This window comes from Bufo bufo, chromosome 3, assembly GCF_905171765.1.
Source record: "Bufo bufo chromosome 3, aBufBuf1.1, whole genome shotgun sequence".
In the NCBI taxonomy this organism is placed as follows: Eukaryota; Metazoa; Chordata; class Amphibia; order Anura; family Bufonidae; genus Bufo; species Bufo bufo.
In genome coordinates this window covers 273,689,498-273,713,584 of record NC_053391.1, presented here as the reverse complement: position 1 = coordinate 273,713,584, position 24,087 = coordinate 273,689,498, and the positions used below count along the sequence as shown (strand labels likewise).

Below are 24,087 nucleotides of genomic sequence, written 5' to 3'. Positions count from 1 at the left end.
GGATGTCCCAATTTTTAAGTACAACTTGCTTTATGGTGTCTGCTAAAGGACTGTATTTAAAGGCAAATGCAAACCTATTTGTGGCACTTTTTTTAGAAGTATTTTTCTTCTTTAGTAGTTCACCCTGTGTGAATTGGCCTGCTCTTTCTAGCGCTGCGTTTAATTCTGATTCCGGGTATCCTCTGTGTAGGAGTCTTTCCTTCAATTCCTGAGCCTGCATTGTGTACCCTGCTTCTGTGCTATTGATACGTTTCAAGCGTACAAATTGTCCATAAGGGACCGCCTTTTTTACGCTACAGGGATGGTAACTGTCATAATGGAGTAATGAATTTGTGGCGGTGGGTTTGCGAAAACCGGTGGTGACAAAAGTGCCCTCGTCAATAGTTACACGTACATCGAGGAAATCCAAAGTGGTTCCTCCGAAGTTTAGTGTGAATTTCATATTCATTTCATTATGATGATTTAAGAACTGGACGAACTCCTCACACACCTGTTGCGAACCTTGCCAAACCATAAAGACATCATCCACGTAGCATAAAAAAAGCTTGATATGCTACAAATATGGATTTGAGGTAGAACAGACATAGCGGTCTTCAAAGACTGCCAAGTATAAATTGGCGAATGTGCAAGACACAGGTGTGCCCATGGCCGTACCATAGATCTGCCTGTACCAGCACCCCCCAAAGTAAACACATTGTTGCTGAGTACAAAATTAAGTGCTTCCTGGACGAAGGTGCAATAGATAGCACTCTTGACAGTTTTGCTCAACACCTTGATGACACCTGTACACCCTCCCCATGTAGTAGAGGGGTGTAGAGGCTTTCCACATCAAGGGACAGCAAGTTAAAATCTTCCTGCCACTGGAAATCCTTTAGTGCTTCCAGGAAGACGTTGGTGTCTCGCAAATAAGAGACAAGAGCGGTCTCAAAAGCCAGTCCAGGTATTTAGACAATGGTTCAGTCACTGACCCTATCCCCACCACAATGGGGCGGCCAGGGGGTTGGGTCAGTGACTTGTGAATTTTGGGTACAAAGTCCCAGCTGGGTTTCTTGGGGGATGGTGGTACAAGCTGATCCATGATACGTGCCGTAACAAAATCGACCTCAATGTAACGTGTTGGCAACTCACAGAGTTGTGCTTGGATAGCCGGGGTGGGATCATTCCCAAGCTTGGAATAAACAGAGGTATCTCCCAGCTGTCTATGTGCTTCTTGTAGGTAGTACTCCTTCGTAAGAAGAACAATGTTGCCCCCCTTGTCTGCCGGTTTCACTACGACATCGTCTCTGTTAGCTAGCCATTTAGTAGCAGACAATTCTTCCTTAGTGGTATTATTCTCCGCTCTGGGGTACACTAGGGCTTTCACATCTCTTAATATTTGTTTGTAGAAGATGTCACTGCTACCCCCGGCAGGCAAGGGGGGTGAATATGTCCATTTTATGCCTCCCTCAAAGCGACCTGCTTCTGCAGAGGGGCAGGGAGACCACCTAATTCTGTGTCATCTACACTTTTGTCACCACCGGTTTTCGCAAACCCACCGCCACAAATTCATTACTCCATTATGACAGTTACCATCCACGTAGCGTAAGAAAGGCGGTCCCTTTATGGACAATTTGTATGCTTGAAACGTATCAATGGAACAGAAGCAGGGTACACAATGCAGGCTCAGGAATTGAAGGAGAGACTCCTACACAGAGGATACCCGGAATCAGAATTAAAAGCAGCGCTAGAGAGAGCTTCAAAAGGTGCCATACGATTAAAGATAAGCTGGTGAGGAATAGACTTAAGGAGCATAAGGCTAGCAATTGGCTCACTGAACGTATAACAATAGGAAGTTATAAATGTGGGGACTGCTCTTTTTGTCAATATGCTTTACAGGGCAAGTATTTTTTCTTTGCAGGTGTTAGGCATAGGGTTAAGCAATTTACCACATGTAGGACAAAATACGTGGTATACCTGGTACTATGCTCCTGTGGATCTTTCTACATAGGGAAGACTATTCGCCCTATGTATGAGAGATTCAGGGAGCATATTAATTCAGTGAAGTCAGGAAAAGGTTGTCCCAGGCTTATTGACCATATTCGCACTAAACACGATTATAATACAAAATGCCTAAAATTTGCAGCCCTTGAACATGTCCCCGCCCCAGTACTAGGTGGAGATAGGGACCGCCTCCTCTTGCAGAAGGAGGCGGCCTGTTGCTTTGGGTCCACTGGGACTGAACGATCGAAATGATCTTAGTGTTTGCTTATACAGATAGAGGACCACGCACGCGATACAGGTATATTGGTTGTCAGGGAATGTTAGGTTTCTACCCTCCTCGTCCCATAGCGGACGAGGTATATGTTTTTAGTGTCTTTGGTTGCCGAGGCAACGTGGACGCATTTAAATGAGCGCATGGGTAGCGCGACTTTGTCAGAGGCCAGAAGAAGCGCAGGTGCGCGAAACGGCCGTCGCCAGCTGATCACTCAGTGTTCCTACGCACTTGTCCGCCCCAGCCCTTTGTAACTTCTACTTTCATTGAAAATAAAGAAGAATTTTGCCGCAATTGGTGAGTGCCGCTATCATTTATTCCTTCTCCTTGGATTATTGCAAGAACCCAGTAGAGGCTGGGGTACCTCTCAAACATGAGATAGGGCAGAAGAAGGTCCCAGTCATTCCTATCTTTAGCCACCACCCTTTTCAAAATATTTTTTAATGTTTGATTAAACCTTTCTACCAGACCGTCCGTTTGCGGATGGTAAACGGATGTCCGTAGTTGTTTTATGCGCAGCAACTTACAGTTCCCTAATCACCTTGGACATAAAAAGGGTCCCTTGGTCAGTTAGAACCTCTTTAGGTAGTCCCACTCGGAAAATCATCTCAATTAACTCCTTAGCTATGAGTTTGGCTGAGGTATGCACCGCCTCCGGGTACCGAGTGGCGTAGTCTAGAATGACTAAGATGTGCTGATGCCCTCTGGCGGACTTCGGTACTCGGCCTATGAGGTCTATAGCTATTCGGTCAAACGGTACTTCGATAATCGGGAGAGGTACTAGGGGACTACGAAAATGTGGCTGGGGGCTAGTTATCAGGCATGTCGGGCAAAACTTACAAAACTCTTCCACTTCTTTGAATATGCTAGGCCAGTAAAACTGCTGTAGAATACGATCCTAAGTTTTTTGCAGCCCCAGGTGACCCCCCTAGATCTAACACAAGCTTGCGATAAGCCTTGGGGACACCAACTGTTCAATAGGCTCGCCCCGTAGCTGGTTTACCCGATACAACATATCCTGATGAACCTGATGAACCACAAAACGGGGAAACACTGACTCTGCCCCAGGTTGTTGTGGTTCACCATCTACTATTAACACATTTTCCAAGGCACGGGATAGGGTTGGTTCCCGACGTTGGGCGGTACCAAAATTATCCCTGGAGACATTTAGGTCTGCCAATTCAGGACCCGGTGGCAAGTCCTCCACGTCTCCCACCATCACACTTAGCGGGGTTGTATCCCCCTCTTCCACCGAAGGTTCCTAGGATTCTAGTCTCCCCACTGAGCCGGGCCACTCCTAGCAGGCCATAGTGCCGGGAAGCCTGGGAAGTCTCTCCCTATTATGAGTTCATAAGGTAGATTTGTGGCGACAGCCACCTCATGGGTCCATCTAACGACCACTGTGATTAGAGACACCAGCGCGGTAGGGTAGTCTTTTAAGTCTCCGTGGATGCACTTCACCACCGACTTTCCGGCCAGTATACTCAGTGGACCGCACCAGGGTAGCCCTTACTAGGGTCACCAGACTCCCTGAGTCCAGCAAAGCCTCAGCTGGAGTGTCTCCCACTTCCACCTGGCACAAGTGATTTAGAGACTCTGGGGTACCTGTTGCACACAGCCTCCTGGCATATAGAGACTGATGGTAGCCATAGTTAGTGTCCATGGGCTCAACCCGATGGGGACAGTCAGCCCTTACATGGGCAGGCTCCTGATTCCGCCAGCAGACTATCGGAGCCAGGTCCGCCGTTGGTACATCCTGGGCGGGTTTAATCGGCTCAAATCTCCGGGTCTGGAGTGGATATTTCTGGGGTTTGCCGACCCCCCTCCCGACAGAACCCTCCTTTAGATTCCTGGTAGCTTCATAGCGTTCCACCAGGTCCACCATCTCAAGGGCATTGCCAGGAGATACCTGACCGATCCAGTGCTGGAGAGCCCTCCAGAACATATCGGCTAACAGACGATCCAGCTTAACAGTGGGACTCAGCACGTCGGGCTGTAGCTATTTTTGCAAGAAATAAGCTATAATACTGGGGTCTTGCAGGCTCAGCCGGGTTGAACGCCCACTGATGCACCCGCTGGGCCCAAACCCAACACATTCACCCCCAGTCTTGCCAGAATCTCACCCTTGACTTTCTGGTAGTCGGCCACTTGATCGTCCGGCAAGTCGAAATACACCCACTGGGAGTCGGATGCCAGGAACGGAGCGATGACCTCAGCCCAATGGTCACGGGGTAGCTTTTCCCTGATGGGCACTTTCTCATACATTGCCAGGTAGGTTTTGATGTTGTCTGCGGGGGTCATCTTAGGAATAGCGGCACGGACTGCTTTCCGGGCATCGTGGACGCTCGGGGTTGCTCCTGCTGTCTGCAAAGCCATCACGTGTTGTAGCAGCAACTGGTTAGTCTCCTGCTGCTGCTTATTAGCCTCGCGTTGCTGCAGGTTTGTCTCTCGCTGCTGCAGATTAGAATCCATGAGGGCCTTCACAACAGCCTCCATTTTGTCGTGGGGCACTGGTTGTAATACAGCTGGTTTAATGTACGACATACAACCGTGCCTGAAAAAGGCAGAAACCAAAAATATTGGCGTTCATGCCAGCCTCACTGCACTTGCCCGCATTCTCCACCAATTGTGGGGTTTTGCTCTGGTAGACAGGATTAGTGGACGCAGTATAGAGGCAACAACAAGTTCTTTGGATCAAACCGTTCAGTGTTTTATTCACACTTTAGGCAAGTGAAAAAACAAGCAGTCATAAACAAGCCAAAAGTTACCTTGCGGTTTTGGTGGTAATACAAACCATGCAACAATTCTGCCTCAAAGAGTCCTTGAGCATAGCAGCCCCAACCTGTTTTCACGCCAAACAGGTAGGAAGCCTTCATCTAGACACAAGGCTCCCAGATCCCAACACAGAGACATCGCTTCTGAGCCCAGCTGCCTATTTAAGGACAGCCAGGTGCTGCCAAAACCTGGACCGGCACTTAAAATCTGGTCCAGTATTTGACCTCACCTGGCTGTAAATCAGTCCAACAGCACATGCTGGGAGGAAAATACCTGTTTTCCAAGACCAAACCTCTCACTGTGTCACAATATATATATATATATATATATATATATATATATATATATATATATATATATATTATATTAATTCCCTGCCATGAAAATAAAATAAAATGAATAATGACCTGCTACCAAAATGTCAGTGAACTTCTCATTAGCAAGGTAGCTGATATGATTGTACTGCTGACTGAATTAGAAGTGCAGACTGGTTGCTTTAAAAAGAGGTGTGGTGGTGGTGGTGGTGGTGCTTTAAATAGTTGTCTTCTTCTGTTAACCATGGTTACCTCAAAGAAAAATCATGTAGTCATTATTGTTTTGCATCAAAAGGGCTCCACAGGCAAGGAAATTTCTTTTTTGACTCTTGGAACTGCACTGTAAGCAGGATAGAACAAGGAGCATGTGAAACCACACTCCATGGGCACCACTTCATGAGGACAGTGACCTGCAATATGCCTGAACTGTTGACACATTCAGCAGTAAACCTCAGCTTTCCCTCCACTTAAGGGTCTAGATGGTGGGGTCATTCCCATGTAAGTAAAGCTGCTCTCCTGGAGGTGATTTGACAAAATTAGATCTGTTGACCACTCTTTTTTTCCTCAAGAGTGAGTTTTGCACTCTGCCCTTGTGGCCGGTCTTGGATTCTTCCTGCACAAACCAATGATAAATATCATGAGGAAGTCCACTCTTATAGCGGTCAAGTACTACCCTGTCCACGGTGTAAGAGGGACTCACAGTCTTTGGTTTGGAGCCACTTGCACTCCAGGTGTGAGGAAATCAAACATCTTGGATATGGTGGCATATGTTTTTCAAACCGCCAGTACAAGCCCGTACTGCCAGGGTGACCCCCAGACAAACCATTATCTCTGCTTTAACCTTTAGTAAAAAAAAGTTATGGCTTCAGGAATCTCTTAACTTTATTTCAGTTCCTTTCATAAGATGACGTACATTATCTCCCTTGATAATCGAGGTAGCGTTCTGACAAGCTAAGCAAGCAAAAGTCCCTTGTCCAGATGTACCTTAAAATGTTTGCTTAGACTCTTTCTAGATTTTAAATCTGCACATACCAACCGATTCCCTAATGTCTTCCTCTTTCGTTATACAATTCTAGGATGATCTTTAAACAAAGTCCCGTATTTATTATCTCACTGAGAATGACAGTGGCATGTGGATATGAACATACATCTACTATCCTTCTTTATTATTTTCATGGGGCCCCTCAACACTTTACATGATGACCCCCCAACTTCTAAAGATGTCTTAGCAACCTCCTCAAATCGTTCTACCATCTTTTCCGCATGTATCTGGTATTCTGTTTCATTACTACAAATTCTTCTCACTCATGTGAATTGTCCCCTTGGAATAAATTGAAATATCTGAATAGCATGAAAACATTCATGTCAACCTTAATGTAGTCAAGCACACTGTCTCAGAAGTGTCCAGGATGTTTAAAGTGTGTCCACATTTATACCCAAAAAAGGAAATGAGGTCTGCACACTTGTAAAATGTGGGTGCTCGTGAAGGACTTTGTCAGTCAATCCATATCACATAAACATCCACGGCACTCCAATAAGCTTAAAGCAAATAGTTTAAATTTTATTGTGCAAAGTCAAACATCCAAGGAACTTTCTGAGAAAATTAAATTCGCCGCAAAGCCGAATTTCCTTGTGCTTCATGGGAATTAATTCATTTTCCCTGAAAAAAAAAAATCATACTTAGGCTGCATTCACCGACCGTGAGATACTGGACTGGCATCCTGCTTATACGGCGTCATTGGTTGCTATGACGTCGTGTGCTTCCTGCTGCAGCCGCAGTACAGTAATACACTCGTATAGATCATACGAGTGTATCACTGTACAGCGATGGCAGCAGGAAGCGCACGGCGTCATAGCAACCAATGATGTCGTGCGCTCTTGCATTAATCAGGATGCCAGTCCGGTATCTCACGGTCCGTGTTCCACGGACGTGTGAATGCAGCCTTACAGTACCTTACCCGTTTCAGCACGAAGAGCTGGCACGTGAGAAATCCCATGCACAGTGACATATGTTGTCACCACACCAGCTGAAGTAATGATGTCATCACTGGCAGCATGAGATTTTGCGCTAGATCTTCATTCAAGATGGAGGCGGCCGGCTATTCGCGATTAAATGGATGAGGTAAGTATGATATTATAATTTTTTTATTTTTTATTTTGCACTGTAATATTACTGTCAGATGCCACAATCAGCTATGAATATGGCATCTGAGAGGTACAATGACAGGGGGGGGGGCGGGGATGGGCATGGCGCAATCGCACCCACTACTTAGTAATTTGTCAGCAAATTTTAGGGGAAAATTCGGCGAAGCAGCCAAATGAATTTTTCAATACTATCTACTTGCAATAATGTAGGATCATACGCCAGTCAACCACAGGGACACGAAATGCATTTTTTTGTAAGTAGCGGGTGCAATGACAGGGAGCTGCGATAGATGCTGCGAGTATAAAAACCGTGTAAAATCAACATAGAAAACATAATTAAATCCAACTTATCACCTCCATTTGCTTGCAACAGGCCCGCCGCCGCCATCTTGCTTGAAAGATCTGGTACGGAATCTTTTGCGATCAGAGATTACATCACGCCAGCTAGTATGGTGAGATCATACGTCACCGCGCACAGTATTTCAGCCGAGATCTTCAATCAAGATGGCGGCGGCCGGCCCATCGCGAGCAAATGGAGGAGGTACAAATTTTTTGTTTTTTTCACACTATTTCAGGTTAAATCGATTAGCTACAACAATGCACGAGGAAATTTGGCTTCGCGGCTAATCAAATTTATCCTGAAATTCGGATTGAATTCCACTTCAGTGTTTTCTATTTGCTCATTTCTAATTACTAATGCTTTCAGATGAAACTGTTTGAAAGGGGTGTGATACAGTACTAAGAAGCCTCAGAGGATCATACTTGACTTTTCAGGGCAATCAGGGCACTTTCGATTTAAGTCAAATTTATTTGGATTTGGATCTTATATGACAACTGATTTGTGCGAATCACACCAGAAACAAATTTCAAAAAATTAGTTCAACGCAACTCATACATTATTCAGTCAGGCAACAGGATCAGCGTATGGATCACATCATATTGCCGTCCCGCATTTATACTTTCAGAGCCACATCTGCACATGGAATTTTTTCAAATAGCCTGTACAGACATGGCCTGGCAATTAGCGGTGATCCTGCTGCCAGACCGCATTATGTACAAGAGGTCTAACGAGGGGAATCGGGTCTTTTGCATTTATACTTAAGGACTGCAATACATGTGAGGTTTCATGCACACGACCGTATGTATTTTGCAGTCTGCAAAAAACGCATCCACAAAAAATATGGATGACATCCATGTGCATTCCGTATTTTGCGGAACAGAACAGCTGGCGGCTAATAGAACAGTCCTATCCTTGTCTGTAATGCGGACAATAATAGGACATGTTCTATTTTTTTGCGTAACGGAAATACGGACATATATGGAAATGGAATGCACACGGAGTAACGTCCGTTTTTTTTTTTGTGGACCCATTGAAATGAATGGTTCCATATACGGTTCGCAAAAAAAACGGAACAGACACGGAAAGAAAATATGTTTGTGTGCATGAGGCCTAAACGTTAAGGTTTTGATCAAGTTTTGTTCAGATTTTCTGATGCTGTTTTGAAGCTACATAAAACCTGTGGTGGATTGTAAAGGGAGAGGAAGTAAAAGGGTACAACCACACGGCGCAGCTGCGACATGGCCGCATTGTGGTCGAGCATTACGTGGCCGTACAACCCACAGCAGGCTCTATTTGGACCCTACTGTTTAATTGGTCAGCATTGTTAATGGACGCACACTATAGCGGATGTCGCGCACAAGGCAATATAAAATTGCATACCTACTAAACAGTGCAGTTGTAATTAGTAAACTGCGAGGTACTCGACTATAGTGTGGCAGCTTTGCAATCAAGTCATCACAACGTAGTGCGGTAATACCGAAAGGGTGCTGACACAAGTTCTGTTTTTTTATGCTGTTTTTGAAGCCAAAATCAGAAGTGGATCATGAAAATAAACAAACTACTGAGGACAGATACCACTTCTCTGTTTTTGGACCCACTCAAAGCCCTGGCTGGCTTCAAAAACTGAGACCACGGCAAGCTTGTGTATGATTTGATAACCCAAAAATATTCAATGGCACATCTTAAAGGGGTACGCTTGGATTTTGTTATTGATGGCTTACCCTCAGACCATCAATATCTGATTGGCAAGAGTTAATCACCCTGATCATCTGTTTCAATATAGCTCTGGTGCTGAAACTACACAACTAACTTCAATGGGAGCAGTGTCCAGCTCTGCAGTAACCAGCTCTGTCCATTACACAATGGATGGAACTGTAATTCTGTTGCCAACTTGCAGCACCAGAGCTATACTGAACAGTTATTTGGCAGAGGCGAGGGGTGTTGGACCCCCACAATCAGACATGGATTCCTATTCTGAAGATAGACCATCAATAATATTGGGCAGCATGGTGGCTCAGTGGTTAGAACTGGTGCCTTGCAGAGCTGGGGTCCTAGGTTTGAATCCAACCAAGGGCAAGGAGTTTGTATGCTCTCCCTGTGTTTGCGTGGGTTTCCTCCCACACTCCAAAGACATACTGATATGGACCTTATATTGTTGGATGCGGAATATAGAAGCGCTATATAAGTGCTTAAAATAAATAAATAAATATGCAAGGTATGCAAAAGAGCTCTTAGCAAACTCTGCCTCTGATGCCACCAGATACAAGGCTTTAAGCCTTATCATGCTAATTAAGGCGCTCTCCGTAAGCTATATCTCTTTACCATTAATTCACATCCCATGATGGACGATGTGATGAGCGCAGTGACCAAAGGTCCTTTTCCTCCCAGGTCCTCAAAGAAGAAGAAAGACGACGAGCTGGGCTGCGGTGAGTTCAATTTTTTATTTTTTTTTAACCCCTCCATCCCTAATTTACTTAGCATTCTGTATTAAGAATGCTATTATTTTCCCTTATAACCATGTTATAATGGAAAATAATAAAATCTACACAACACCGATCCCAAACCCGAACTTCTGTGAAGAAGTCCGGGTTCGGGTCTGGGTACCAAACATGCCGATTTTCCTCACGCGCGTGCAAAACGCATTAAAATGCTTTGCACTCGCATGGAAAAGTCGCGCATTTTCCCACAACGCATCCACATCTTTTCCCACAACGCCCGTGTGATCCCAGCCTTACATAGTCAAAAACATCAAGCTACAAATGAGCTTCCTCATTAGTCCACTTAAGCCTCTTTCACACGAATGATACGGATTGGCTCTTGATGGCTCAGTGAAACTCACACCATTTTGCAAGAAAGTTCAGTCAGTTTTGTCTGTGATTGCGTTCAGTTTTTTCCACGCGTGTGCAATGCGTTTTGATGCGTTTTTCACGCCCGTGATAAAAAACTGAAGGTTTGCATCTCCTAGCAACCATCAGTGAAAAACGCATTGCATTTGACTTGCTTCCGGATGCAATGCGTTTTTCACTGAAGCCCCATTCACTTCTATGGGACCATGGCTGCATGAAAAACGCTGAATATAGAACATGCTGCGACTCTCACGCAATGCAGAACTGATGCGTGAAAAACAACGCTTATGTAAACAGACCCATTGAAATGAATGGGTCAGGATTCAATGCGGGTTCACGTCATGCATTGCACCTGTGCAGAAAACTCGTGTAAAAGGGTCTGTGTACATAAGCATTTTTTTTCACTCATGTGAAAGGACTTTGGGTCTGTGTACATGAGTGTTTTGTTTTTTTAATGCACCAGTTCTGCTTTGCGTGAAAAACACAGAATGTTCTATATTCTGCGTTTTTCACGCAGCCCTGGCCCCATAGAAGTGAATGGGGCTTCAGTGAATAACTTGCTTCTAGATAGGCCTCATGCACATGACCGTTGTTTCGGTCCACATCCGAGCCGCAGTTTTTGCGGCTTGGATGCGGACCCACTAACTTCAATGGGGCCACAAAAGATGCGGACAGCACTCTGTGTGCTGTCCGCATCCGTTGATCCATTACGTGGTTCACAAAAAATATAACCTGTCCTATTCTTGTCCGTTTTGCGGACAATTATAGGCAGTTATATCAATGGCTGTCTGTGCCGTTCAGCAAATTGCGGAACGCACACGGACGCCCTCCGTGTTTTGCGGATCCGCAATTTGCAGACCGCAAAACACACAACGGTCATGTGCATGAAGCCATACAATGCGTTTTTCACTGATGGTTGTTAAGAGATGTTGTTTGCAAACCAGGTATAGAAGTAAGATACAAAAAAATATTTTTTATTTCTTTGGGTTGGTTAAATATAGCATTTTATTACATTTTATCAATAACATTTTTAGGGTCCATTCACACATCCGCATGAATGGGTCTACATCCATTCCGCATCTGCACTTCCGTTCCGCGGTTCCACAAAAAAGATAGAGCATGTCCTATTCTTGTCCGCAGCCACAAACAAGATTAGGCATTTCTATCATAGTGCTGGCCATGTGCGGTCCGCAAAATGCAGAATGCATCTGGTCGGTGTTCGTGTTTTGCGGATCCACAATTTGTGGACCGTAAACATTTGCGGACGTGTGAATGGACCCTTAAAGCTATTGTAATAAATTTTGATATTGATAACATATCCTTAGGACAGGTCATCAATATCAGATACACGGTGATCCAACTCCCGAGTCACGACAACCCCGACGATCAGCTGTTTGGTCACATTGGTCACTGGTCACTAAGTGCAGTTTAGGCTATTTTCACACTTGCGGCAGTGTGATCCGGCGGGCAGTTACGTCGGCATGCGCAGACCGGAAAGACGGATCCGGCATTCCGGTATTTTGAATACATTGAATACATTCCTATGGGGAAAAATGCCGGATCCGGCATTCCGGCAAGTCTTCAGTTTTTTTCGCCGGAGATAAAACTGTAGCATGCTACGGTTTTATCTTTTGCCTGATCAGTCAAAATGACTGAACTTAAGACATCCTGATGCATCCTGAACGGATTACTCTCCATTCAGAATGCATGGGGATATGCCTGATCAGTTTTTTTCCGGTATAGAGCCCCTGTGACGGAACTCTATGCCGGAAAAGAAAAACGCTAGTGTGAAAGTACCCTTAGTCTTATTTAAGTGAACTGGACTGAGCTGCAATACCAATCACAACCACTATCCAATGGATGGTGCTGTGCTTGGTAAACTGCGAGGAGGCTGTGATGCTCACTATTGTGTCACATCCTCTTCAAACAGCTGATCGGCGGGGTTGCCAGGAGTCTGTCCCCCACCAATCAGATAACTATGACCTATCCTGAGGATAGGCTATCAGTATCAAAAACATGGACAACCCCTTTAGGGAAGAATTTATCATTTTCAAACAAATTTACCTGATAACCCCATGTCGTACCGCTCTGGTATTTTGCATAATGACCGCCTGTACTGTTGCGATTCATGTTGTAAGAATCTTCCAGGGTTTCATACATTGAACCAGCTAGAAAGAAGACAAACAATTTCAACATCATTTAATGTTAATAATCACACAATAAGGTAAGGTTCTGGTCACATCTATGTTGTGGTTTCCGTTGATAATGGAAAACAGAGAGGCCTACATTTACTAAAGTGAGCACACCTAGATTTTGGCATAAATTGTGCTAAAAAGTGATACAGTTTGGCGCATCTAGGTTTAGAGAATGTTTCTGCACCTAGTCCAGTAGGAGACCTGGCTTAGTGGAAAGAGGAGTGTCTTCGCCGGAAATCAGACGTGACCTAAGATGCGACTTGTGCTAAAATTTTGCCACAATTCTGGTGTTAAATTCTGTCTTAAAGTAGGCCAATCATAGTTGGTATAAAGTTAAACAGTATCAAGTGAAAGTACCTAGCACTGCATCTAGCGTCAGCCACTAAGATAAATCTGGTGCAGGTCTAGGCATCCTGTCTAAATTTACACTATCTAAAGGCTTAGTATATCTGCTCCACTGTCATTTCAGCTACGCTGCATTAGATTCCACAAAATGAAATGTGGACATCAAGTTCTGTTGTTTTAATGGGAGGAATAATGCTAGTCTTCATGTCAAATCTGATGGCATCTGCAGGTTCAGAGCCTATCTGTTGCATGTCAAGAAATGGAGAGGAAGATGTGCATGTGCTTCTCTCTATTCATGACTTATGAAAATAGTGAGTCCAATTGCTGTGAATGGAGAGTCATACATGCATGGTCTGTTCTCCATTCATAGCGGTGCAATGGGGACCCATTATTGAGACAGAAGCGGGTCTAAGAAGTGGTACCCGGACTAATTGGACATTTATGGCATATCTAGCATATATGGCATCTGGACGGCAATGTTTACAGAACCAATTGAGCATTATCCATAGCTGTAAATGGAAACTTACCCAACTTCTCTAGCAAGCTGAATAGTAAATCTTCTTAGTCATTCAGTGATAATTCCATACTTCACTGCATAATTGGGCAGATTTGCCTTTCAGCAGCTCTGGAAAGCTGGTAGCATGTGGAAGTATACGGAGACTAAGCTACATATACAATATAAACTCATGGTTGTCCTGATACTACACTACAGTATATGGACAAAAGTAATAGGACACCTGACATCCCATTCTAAATCCCTAGGCCTTACTATGGAGTTGGTCCCACTTTGCAGCTAAAACGGCTTCCAGTCTTTGGGAAGGTTTTTTACAAGATTTTGAAGTGTATTTATGAAGTCAGACACAGATGTTAGATGTGGGGGCCTGGCTCCCAATCTCTGTTTTTGTTAATCCCAAAGGTGTTCCATGTGGTCAAGATGTGAGGGCCAGTCAAGTTCTTCCACATCAAACTCACCTAACCAGGCCTTTATGGACCTTGCTTTGTGCATTGGGGCACAGTTATGCCGGAATATAAAATTCCCTTCCCCAAACTGTTCCCACAAAGTTGAAAGTATGCAATTTTCCAAAATGTCTTGGTATGCTGAAGCATTAATATTTCTCTTCATTAGAAATCCCTGGAAAACAACACCATAACATTATCCCTCCTCCACCAAACTTCACAGATGGCACAATGGAGTCAAACAGGCACTGTTGTCCTGCCAATCACCAAACCATCCATCAAAGAAGTGTTATTTGTCACTCCAGAGAACACATTTTCACTGTTCTAGAGTCCAGTGGTGGCATGATTTACATTAGCCTGACATTGTGCTTGATGACATAAGGCTTGCATGCAGTTGCTCATACATGGAAACCAATGCCATGAAGTTTCTGGCGCACATTTATCCTGCAGCTCCCAATGCACAATTTTGGTGCTGATGTGTTAAACATGGAAAGAGTAATAGATATTGCATAGTAAAACCATCCTCCTATCCTCCTTACTCCTGAACAGTGTCATAGCTAGACAGATTTGCTATTTATTGTCTTGGGAAATCTGTGTAGAACTTTCTGTAGTGTCAGTGCCCTAGTACTGTACAGTATACCTACACACATACAGGAAGATGTTTTCTAAGAAGCTGCTGAAGTTTTGAAGTTTTTACCCTTTTCATAGTGTTGAATTAAATGGGCATTGAAGGCGTTCTTTGGGGTTTTCTAAAAATCCAGCAGTCTTCTGACCCACGAAGGCAAGAGGATTTCCTAAGTAGTTACTCCTCTGTTGCAATCCCGATTCTACAGCTTCCGGTGGCCTTGCATGCCCACAGGGATTAGATGTGGGCTCTCACGCTAAGGTCCCCACTGGATGTGGTCCTAAGTCTTACTGTTCAGTTGCATACTCACACATCCAAATGGGACCTAAGAGAAAGAGCCCGCATTCAGTTCCAGCGGTCACATGAGTTCAGTGAATATGGCAAAATCAGCAGTCATTAAGTAATGACGAAATAATCTTGCCTCCCTGGGTCAGAGGGCTGCTGGATTTTAAAAAAAAGCCTGGAGAACCCCTTTAAGCCACCCTTTTCCCAAACTTTTGGTTTTAACCATGAGCATACAGACTATCCACTGATCTTCCACTGAAGAATGGGGGGGGGGGGCTTGGAAGAAGGAGGTAATTATTTGACTGCAAGACTTTTACTAACATGCTTTCTGTAGCTTGTAGTAAGCCATGCAGAAAGGTTTAGAGGTCCTAAACAGTGATGGTCAGTTCGCAGTGTTCGCCAGCGTTCCGAGAACAGCCGCCGGGGACCCTCATCGTGCTGATCTCGGAACTGCCTGCTCCCGGTGACTGCATTTGATTTCAGACCGGCTCCTGGCACAGGTAAGGGCTTACCTGTATATCGTATTTCATGTTATTGGTAAATTTGGGTCTATATGTTTTATCTTTATTTATTTAAAAATACAAAATTTACTAAAATATTTGGAAAAATCAGCAATTTTTTAAATTTGAATTTCTCTGCATACGACAGATACTGATACTTCACAAAATAGTTATTCATTAATATTCAATATGTCTACTTTATGTTAGCATCATTTTGTAAATTTCATTTTATTTTTTTAGGTTGGTAAAAGGCTTAGAATTTTAGAAGCAATTTTTAAAACTTTCAAGAATATTTACATAACCGACTTTTTTAAAGCATTAGTTAAAGGGAATCTGTCACCTATTTTGACCATATAAAACTGCTAACATAGCAATGTGCAATAAAATACCTTCATTCCTGCATGGGTCTTTCTTTTATTCCACTTTTTATTCTGATTAAAAAGCGATTTTTCTGATATGCCCAGAGGGGCGTTATTACTCTGCTCTAGTGCCCAGTTCCAGTGAATAAATTAAATGACGTAGTGGGGAGGGGGCGGTGCCGTTCGGCAAGTATGTGGGAGTACATTTATTTCTTAGGAGGCGTGCTGGGCTTGGAAGAAAGGCAGGCTGGGCACTGCAGAGGGGCGTTACTGGGCACTAGAGCAGAGTAATAACGCCCCTCTGGGCACCTTGAGACTTCATTTGCATATCAGAAAAATCGCTTTTTAATCAGAATCAAAAGTGGAATAAAAGAAAGAAGACCCATGCAGGAATGAAGGTACTTTATTGCACATTGCTATGTTAACGGTTTTATATGGTCAAAATAGGTGACAGATTCCCTTTAAGTGAAGTGACATAATAGAAACCAATGGAAAATATAAATAAGTAGGATGCACAGGACTACTAGTCACCAACCAAGGTGCTCACAGTCCAGTAGTCTCACCCCACTACTCAATGCAACAAAATATAAATATATAAAAAAGACTGGGCACACCTGAGGAAATTTGGAAACTACATTTAATAGATAATTGCAAAATTAAGGAATTATAGATATGTGACTTGAAAGGGTGATACGTTGAATCAATACCAATAAAACGATCTATATATCATAGGTGTACCTCCAGGGGTATACAGTAAGCAGAATGTATAAAAACCAATACAACACTATATATAATTCATAGATGTACAAGGTGTGCAGGGTATATATAAATAAATAGATTAATAAACCTCCTGTAAATGAATAGGGTTAAAACATCACATAAAATACAATAAATATAGCAGCATCAATTCTAGCAGCATCAATGTTGCACCTCAGTGTTAGGTAACAGCATGTAACAAATGTCTCCACTATTATTGGTAGCAAAAAATATCAATGTATAAACTTAGTTGCAACAAAGGAGTAATGTCAAAGCGATGAACTGAGTCACTTAGATATTTCTCTGGAATATGTCCATTCCAATAGTTATATATGGAGTTCAACACACTCTCTAATATTGCAAATGTGGGACCTATACGGTCGGTCAGTGCCGATACAGCAGGTGCGTCTGAAGCAGCAGTACTCAGACTGGATGCAGCGGCGTCCCGCTGTATTTGAACCTAGCGGCGTCCCGCTAGAGGTGAATATTAATGTTTGTGATCACACTCCTATTGAAACAGTCTTACCAGTTTCAGAGGTATTGTACCGTCCTATGGACTCTGAAGTCATCTGCCGTCCTGTGGGCCCTGATAGGATACTTTTTCCTTTTCTTTTCCCAGGATCCACGTTTAGCCGCGTCAGTGAACTGCTCCACACAGGCCGCTCGTTCAAATCCAGGCCTCGGATATCCGTCACTTTCTCCCGCGGACCAAACTGTAAGTGGCTCAGCAGATGTCCTTCATTGACTGTTTCTGGTGCACTTGCGTTCAGGTGGGGGGTCTGACCAGACGCGTTTCGGGGTTACAATATCCCCTTCCTCAGTGGTACAAATATCCCCTACCACTGAGGAAGGGGATATTGTAACCCCGAAACGCGTCTGTTCAGACCCCCCCACCGGAACGCAAGTGCACCAGAAACAGTTAATAAAGGACATCTGCTGAGCCACTTACAGTTTGGTCCGCGGGAGAAAGTGACGGATATCCGAGGCCTGGATTGGAACGAGCGGCCTGTGTGGAGCAGTTCACTGACGCGGCTAAACGTGGATCCTGGGAAAAGAAAAGGAAAAGTATCCTATCAGGGCCCACAGGACGGCAGATGACTTCAGAGTCCATAGGACAGTACAATACCTCTGAAACTGGTAAGACTGTTTCAATAGGAGTGTGATCACAAACATTAATATTCACCTCTAGCGGGACGCCGCTAGGTTCAAATACAGCGGGACGCCGCTGCATCCAGTCTGAGTACTGCTGCTTCAGATGCACCTGCTGTATCGGCACTAACCGACCGTATAGGTCCCACATTTGCAATATTAGAGAGTGTGTTGAACTCCATATATAACTATTGGAATGGACATATTCCAGAGAAATATCTAAGTGACTCAGTTCATCGCTTTGACATTACTCCTTTGTTGCAAGTAAGTTTATACATTGATATTTTTTGCTACCAATAATAGTGGAGACATTTGTTACATGCTGTTACCTAAGGCCTCTTTCACACTTGCGTTGTCCGGATCCGGCGTGTACTCCACTTGCCGGAATTACACGCCGGATCCGGAAAAACGCAAGTGTACTGAAAGCATTTGAAGACGGAGCCGTCTTCAAAATGCGTTCAGTGTTACTATGGCACCCAGGACGCTATTAAAGTCCTGGTTGCCATAGTAGGAGCGGGGAGCGGTATACTTACAGTCCGTGCGGCTCCCGGGGCGCTCCAGAATGACGTCAGAGCGCCCCATGCGCATGGATGACGTGATCCATGCGATTACATGATCCATGCGCTTTGGGCGCCCTGACGTCACTCTGGAGCGCCCCGGGAGCCCCACGGACGGTAAGTATACTGCTCCCCGCTACACTTTACCATGGCTGCCAGGACTTTAGCGTCCCGGCAGCCATGGTAACCATTCAGAAAAAGCTAAATGTCGGGTCCGGCAATGCGCCGAAACGACGTTTAGCTTAAGGCCGGATCAGGATCAATGCCTTTCAATGGGCATTAATTCCGGATCCGGCCTTGCGGCAAGTCTTCAGGATTTTTGCCCGGAGCAAAAAGCGCAGCATGCTGCGTTATTTTCTCCGGCCAAAAAACGTTCCGTTCCGGAACTGAAGACATCCTGATGCATCCTGAACGGATTTCACTCCATTCAGAATGCATTAGGATAAAACTGATCAGGATTCTTCCGGCATAGAGCCCCGACGACGGAACTCTATGCCGGAAGAAAAGAACGCAGGTGTGAAAGAGCCCTAACACTGAGGTGCAACATTGATGCTGCTAGAATTGATGCTTCTATATTTATTGTATTTTATGTGATGTTTTAACCCTATTCATTTACAGGAGGTTTATTAATCTATTTATTTATATACACTGCGTGCAGAATTATTAGGCAAATGAGTATTTTGACCACATCATCCTCTTTATGCATGTTGTCTTACTCCAAGCTGTATAGGCTCGAAAGCCTACTACCAATTAAGCATATTAGGTGATGTGCATCTCTGTAATGAGAAGGGGTGTGGTCTAATGACATCAACACCCTATATTAGGTGTGCATAATTATTAGGCAACTTCCTTTTCTTTGGCAAAATGGGTCAACAGAAGGACTTGACAGGCTCAGAAAAGTCAAAAATTGTGAGATATCTTGCAGAGGGATGCAGCACTCTTAAAATTGCAAAGCTTCTGAAGCGTGATCATCGAACAATCAAGCGTTTCATTCAAAATAGTCAACAGGGTCGCAAGAAGCGTGTGGAAAAACCAAGGCGCAAAATAACTGCCCATGAACTGAGAAAAGTCAAGCGTGCAGCTGCCAAGATGCCACTTGCCACCAGTTTGGCCATATTTCAGAGCTGCAACATCACTGGAGTGCCCAAAAGCACAAGGTGTGCAATACTCAGAGACATGGCCAAGGTAAGAAAGGCTGAAAGACGACCACCACTGAACAAGACACACAAGCTGAAACGTCAAGACTGGGCCAAGAAATATCTCAAGACTGATTTTTCTAAGGTTTTATGGACTGATGAAATGAGAGTGAGTCTTGATGGGCCAGATGCATGGGCCCGTGGCTGGATTGGTAAAGGGCAGAGAGCTCCAGTCCGACTCAGACGCCAGCAAGGTGGAGGTGGAGTACTGGTTTGGGCTGGTATCATCAAAGATGAGCTTGTGGGGCCTTTTCGGGTTGAGGATGGAGTCAAGCTCAACTCCCAGTCCTACTGCCAGTTTCTGGAAGACACCTTCTTCAAGCAGTGGTACAGGAAGAAGTCTGCATCCTAAAATAAAAACATGATTTTCATGCAGGACAATGCTCCATCACACGCGTCCAAGTACTCCACAGCGTGGCTGGCAAGAAAGGGTATAAAAGAAGAAAATCTAATGACATGGCCTCCTTGTTCACCTGATCTGAACCCCATTGAGAACCTGTGGTCCATCATCAAATGTGAGATTTACAAGGAGGGAAAACAGTACACCTCTCTGAACAGTGTCTGGGAGGCTGTGGTTGCTGCTGCACGCAATGTTGATGGTGAACAGATCAAAACACTGACAGAATCCATGGATGGCAGGCTTTTGAGTGTCCTTGCAAAGAAAGGTGGCTATATTGGTCACTGATTTGTTTTTGTTTTGTTTTTGAATGTCAGAAATGTATATTTGTGAATGTTGAGATGTTATATTGGTTTCACTGGTAAAAATAAATAATTGAAATGGGTATATATTAGTTTTTTGTTAAGTTGCCTAATAATTATGCACAGTAATAGTCACCTGCACACACAGATTTCCCCCTAAAATAGCTAAAACTAAAAACAAACTAAAAACTACTTCCAAAAATATTCAGCTTTGATATTAATGAGTTTTTTGGGTTCATTGAGAACATGGTTGTTGTTCAATAATAAAATTAATCCTCAAAAATACAACTTGCCTAATAATTCTGCACTCCCTGTATACCCTGCACACCTTGTACATCTATGAATTATATATATTGTTGTATTGGTTTTTATACATTCTGCTTACTGTATACCCCTGGTGGTACACCTATGATATATAGATCGTTTTATTGGTATTGATTCACCGTATCACCCTTTCAAGTCACATATCTACACTGCTCAAAAAAATAAAGGGAACACTTAAACAACACAATGTAACTCCAAGTCAATCACACTTCTGTGAAATCAAACTGTCCACTTAGGAAGCAACACTGAGTGACAATCAATTTCACATGCTGTTGTGCAAATGGGATAGACAACAGGTGAAAATTAAAGGCAATTAGCAAGACACCCCCAATAAAGGAGTGGTTCTGCAGGTGGTAACCACAGGCCACTTCTCAGTTCCTATGCTTCCTGGCTGATGTTTTGGTCACTTTTGAATGCTGGCGGTGCTTTCACTCTAGTGGTAGCATGAGACGGAGTCTACAACCCACACAAGTGGCTCAGGTAGTGCAGCTTATCCAGGATGGCACATCAATGCGAGCTGTGGCAAGAAGGTTTGCTGTGTCTGTCAGCGTAGTATCCAGAGCATGGAGGCGCTACCAGGAGACAGGCCAGTACATCAGGAGACGTGGAGGAGGCTGTAGGAGGGCAACAACCCAGCAGCAGGACCGCTACCTCCGCCTTTGTGCATCCTCCAGCATGACCGGTTTGGCATTGGGTCAGTAATGGTGTGGGGTGGCATTTCTTTGGAGGGCCGCACAGCCCTCCATGTGCTTGCCAGAGGTAGCCTGACTGCCATTAGGTACCGAGATGAGATCCTCAGACCCCTTGTGAGACCATATGCTGGTGCAGTTGGCCCTGGGTTCCTCCTAATGCAAGACAATGCTAGACCTCATAGGGCTGGAGTGTGTCAGCAGTTCCTGCAAGACGAAGGCATTGATGCTATGGACTGGCCCGCCCGTTCCCCAGACCTGAATCCAATTGAGCACATCTGGGACATCATGTCTCGCTCTATCCACCAACAGACTGTCCAGGAGTTGGCAGATGCTTTAGTCCAGGTCTGGGAGGAGATCCCTCAGGAGACCGTCCGCCACCTCATCAGGAGCATGCACAGGCGTTGTAGGGAGGTCATACAGGCACGTGGAGGCCACACACACTACTGAGCCTCATTTTGACTTGTTTTAAGGACATTACATCAAAGTTGGATCAGCCTGTAGTGTGTTTTTCCACTTTAATTTTGAGTGTGACTCCAAATCCAGACCTCCATGGGTTGAAAAATTAGATTTCCATTTTTTTTATTTTTGTGTGATTTTGTTGTCAGCAGGGGGGCTGCTGTTACTGTGAACTGTGGTCAGTACATAGACATCCCTCTTGTTCTTGTTTTCAATGTAAAGAACAAAGTATTTCAGAAGAATATTTAATTAACTCAGATCTAGGATGTGTTATTTTTGTGTTCCCTTTATTTTTTTGAGCAGTGTATAATTCCTTAATTTTGCAATTATCTATTAAATGTAGTGTCCAAATTTCCTCAGGTGTGCCCAGTCTTTTTTATATACAGGGAGTGCAGAATTATTAGGCAAGTTGTATTTTTGAGGATTAATTTTATTATTGAACAACAACCATGTTCTCAATGAACCCAAAAAACTCATTAATATCAAAGCTGAATATTTTTGGAAGTAGTTTTTAGTTTGTTTTTAGTTTTAGCTATTTTAGGGGGATATCTGTGTGTGCAGGTGACTATTACTGTGCATAATTATTAGGCAACTTAACAAAAAACAAATATATACCCATTTCAATTATTTATTTTTACCAGTGAAACCAATATAACATCTCAACATTCACAAATATACATTTCTGACATTCAAAAACAAAACAAAAACAAATCAGTGACCAATATAGCCACCTTTCTTTGCAAGGACACTCAAAAGCCTGCCATCCATGGATTCTGTCAGTGTTTTGATCTGTTCACCATCAACATTGCGTGCAGCAGCAACCACAGCCTCCCAGACACTGTTCAGAGAGGTGTACTCTTTTCCCTCCTTGTAAATCTCACATTTGATGATGGACCACAGGTTCTCAATGGGGTTCAGATCAGGTGAACAAGGAGGCCATGTCATTAGATTTTCTTCTTTGATACCCTTTCTTGCCAGCCACGCTGTGGAGTACTTGGACGCGTGTGATGGAGCATTGTCCTGCATGAAAATCATGTTTTTCTTGAAGGATGCAGACTTCTTCCTGTACCACTGCTTGAAGAAGGTGTCTTCCAGAAACTGGCAGTAGGACTGGGAGTTGAGCTTGACTCCATCCTCAACCCGAAAAGGCCCCACAAGCTCATCTTTGATGATACCAGCCCAAACCAGTACTCCACCTCCACCTTGCTGGCGTCTGAGTCGGACTGGAGCTCTCTGCCCTTTACCAATCCAGCCACGGGCCCATCCATCTGGCCCATCAAGACTCACTCTCATTTCATCAGTCCATAAAACCTTAGAAAAATCAGTCTTGAGATATTTCTTGGCCCAGTCTTGACGTTTCAGCTTGTGTGTCTTGTTCAGTGGTGGTCGTCTTTCAGCCTTTCTTACCTTGGCCATGTCTCTGAGTATTGCACACCTTGTGCTTTTGGGCACTCCAGTGATGTTGCAGCTCTGAAATATGGCCAAACTGGTGGCAAGTGGCATCTTGGCAGCTGCACGCTTGACTTTTCTCAGTTCATGGGCAGTTATTTTGCGCCTTGGTTTTTCCACACGCTTCTTGCGACCCTGTTGACTATTTTGAATGAAACGCTTGATTGTTCGATGATCACGCTTCAGAAGCTTTGCAATTTTAAGAGTGCTGCATCCCTCTGCAAGACATCTCACTATTTTGGACTTTTCTGAGCCTGTCAAGTCCTTCTTTTGACCCATTTTGCCAAAGGAAAGGAAGTTGCCTAATAATTATGCACACCTAATATAGGGTGTTGATGTCATTAGACCACACCCCTTCTCATTACAGAGATGCACATCACCTAATATGCTTAATTGGTAGTAGGCTTTCGAGCCTATACAGCTTGGAGTAAGACAACATGCATAAAGAGGATGATGTGGTCAAAATACTCATTTGCCTAATAATTCTGCACGCAGTGTACATAATAGAAACCACTCAAATGATCCCATTTTAAAAGCTAACCCCTTAAATTATTCAAAACTGGTTTTAAAAACTGTTAACCATAGGTCTCCCACAGAAATTAACGCAAAATTAGATTTTTTTTGCTGAACTTATTTTAATCAGTTTTCTTTCCTATAATAAAGAAAGCGTTGAACAGTAAAACAAACTCAAACAATTAAATATTGATTATCCTGAGCCTGCAATTTACAGTGTTTGTAAACTGCTATATGGGAACACCGTAGGGCTCAGAATGCAAGGAGCGCCGTTTGGCTTTTAGAAGATGGATTTCGGTAAAATGGTTTTCAGGCACCATGTCACATTTGAAGAGATACTGAGAGTATGCCTCACAATG

The 24,087-nt window shown here is 43.9% G+C and overlaps 1 protein-coding gene across 1 annotated transcript in view; it reads right to left on the bottom strand.

The window, feature by feature from the left end:
* PKP1 (plakophilin 1) overlaps positions 1-24,087 on the bottom strand; it is a 234,051-nt gene that overhangs the window by 180,087 nt on the left and 29,877 nt on the right. Inside the window, 1 exon segment of the mRNA XM_040424148.1 lies at positions 12,736-12,839. Within this exon segment, the coding sequence (XP_040280082.1) occupies positions 12,736-12,839 (104 nt within the window).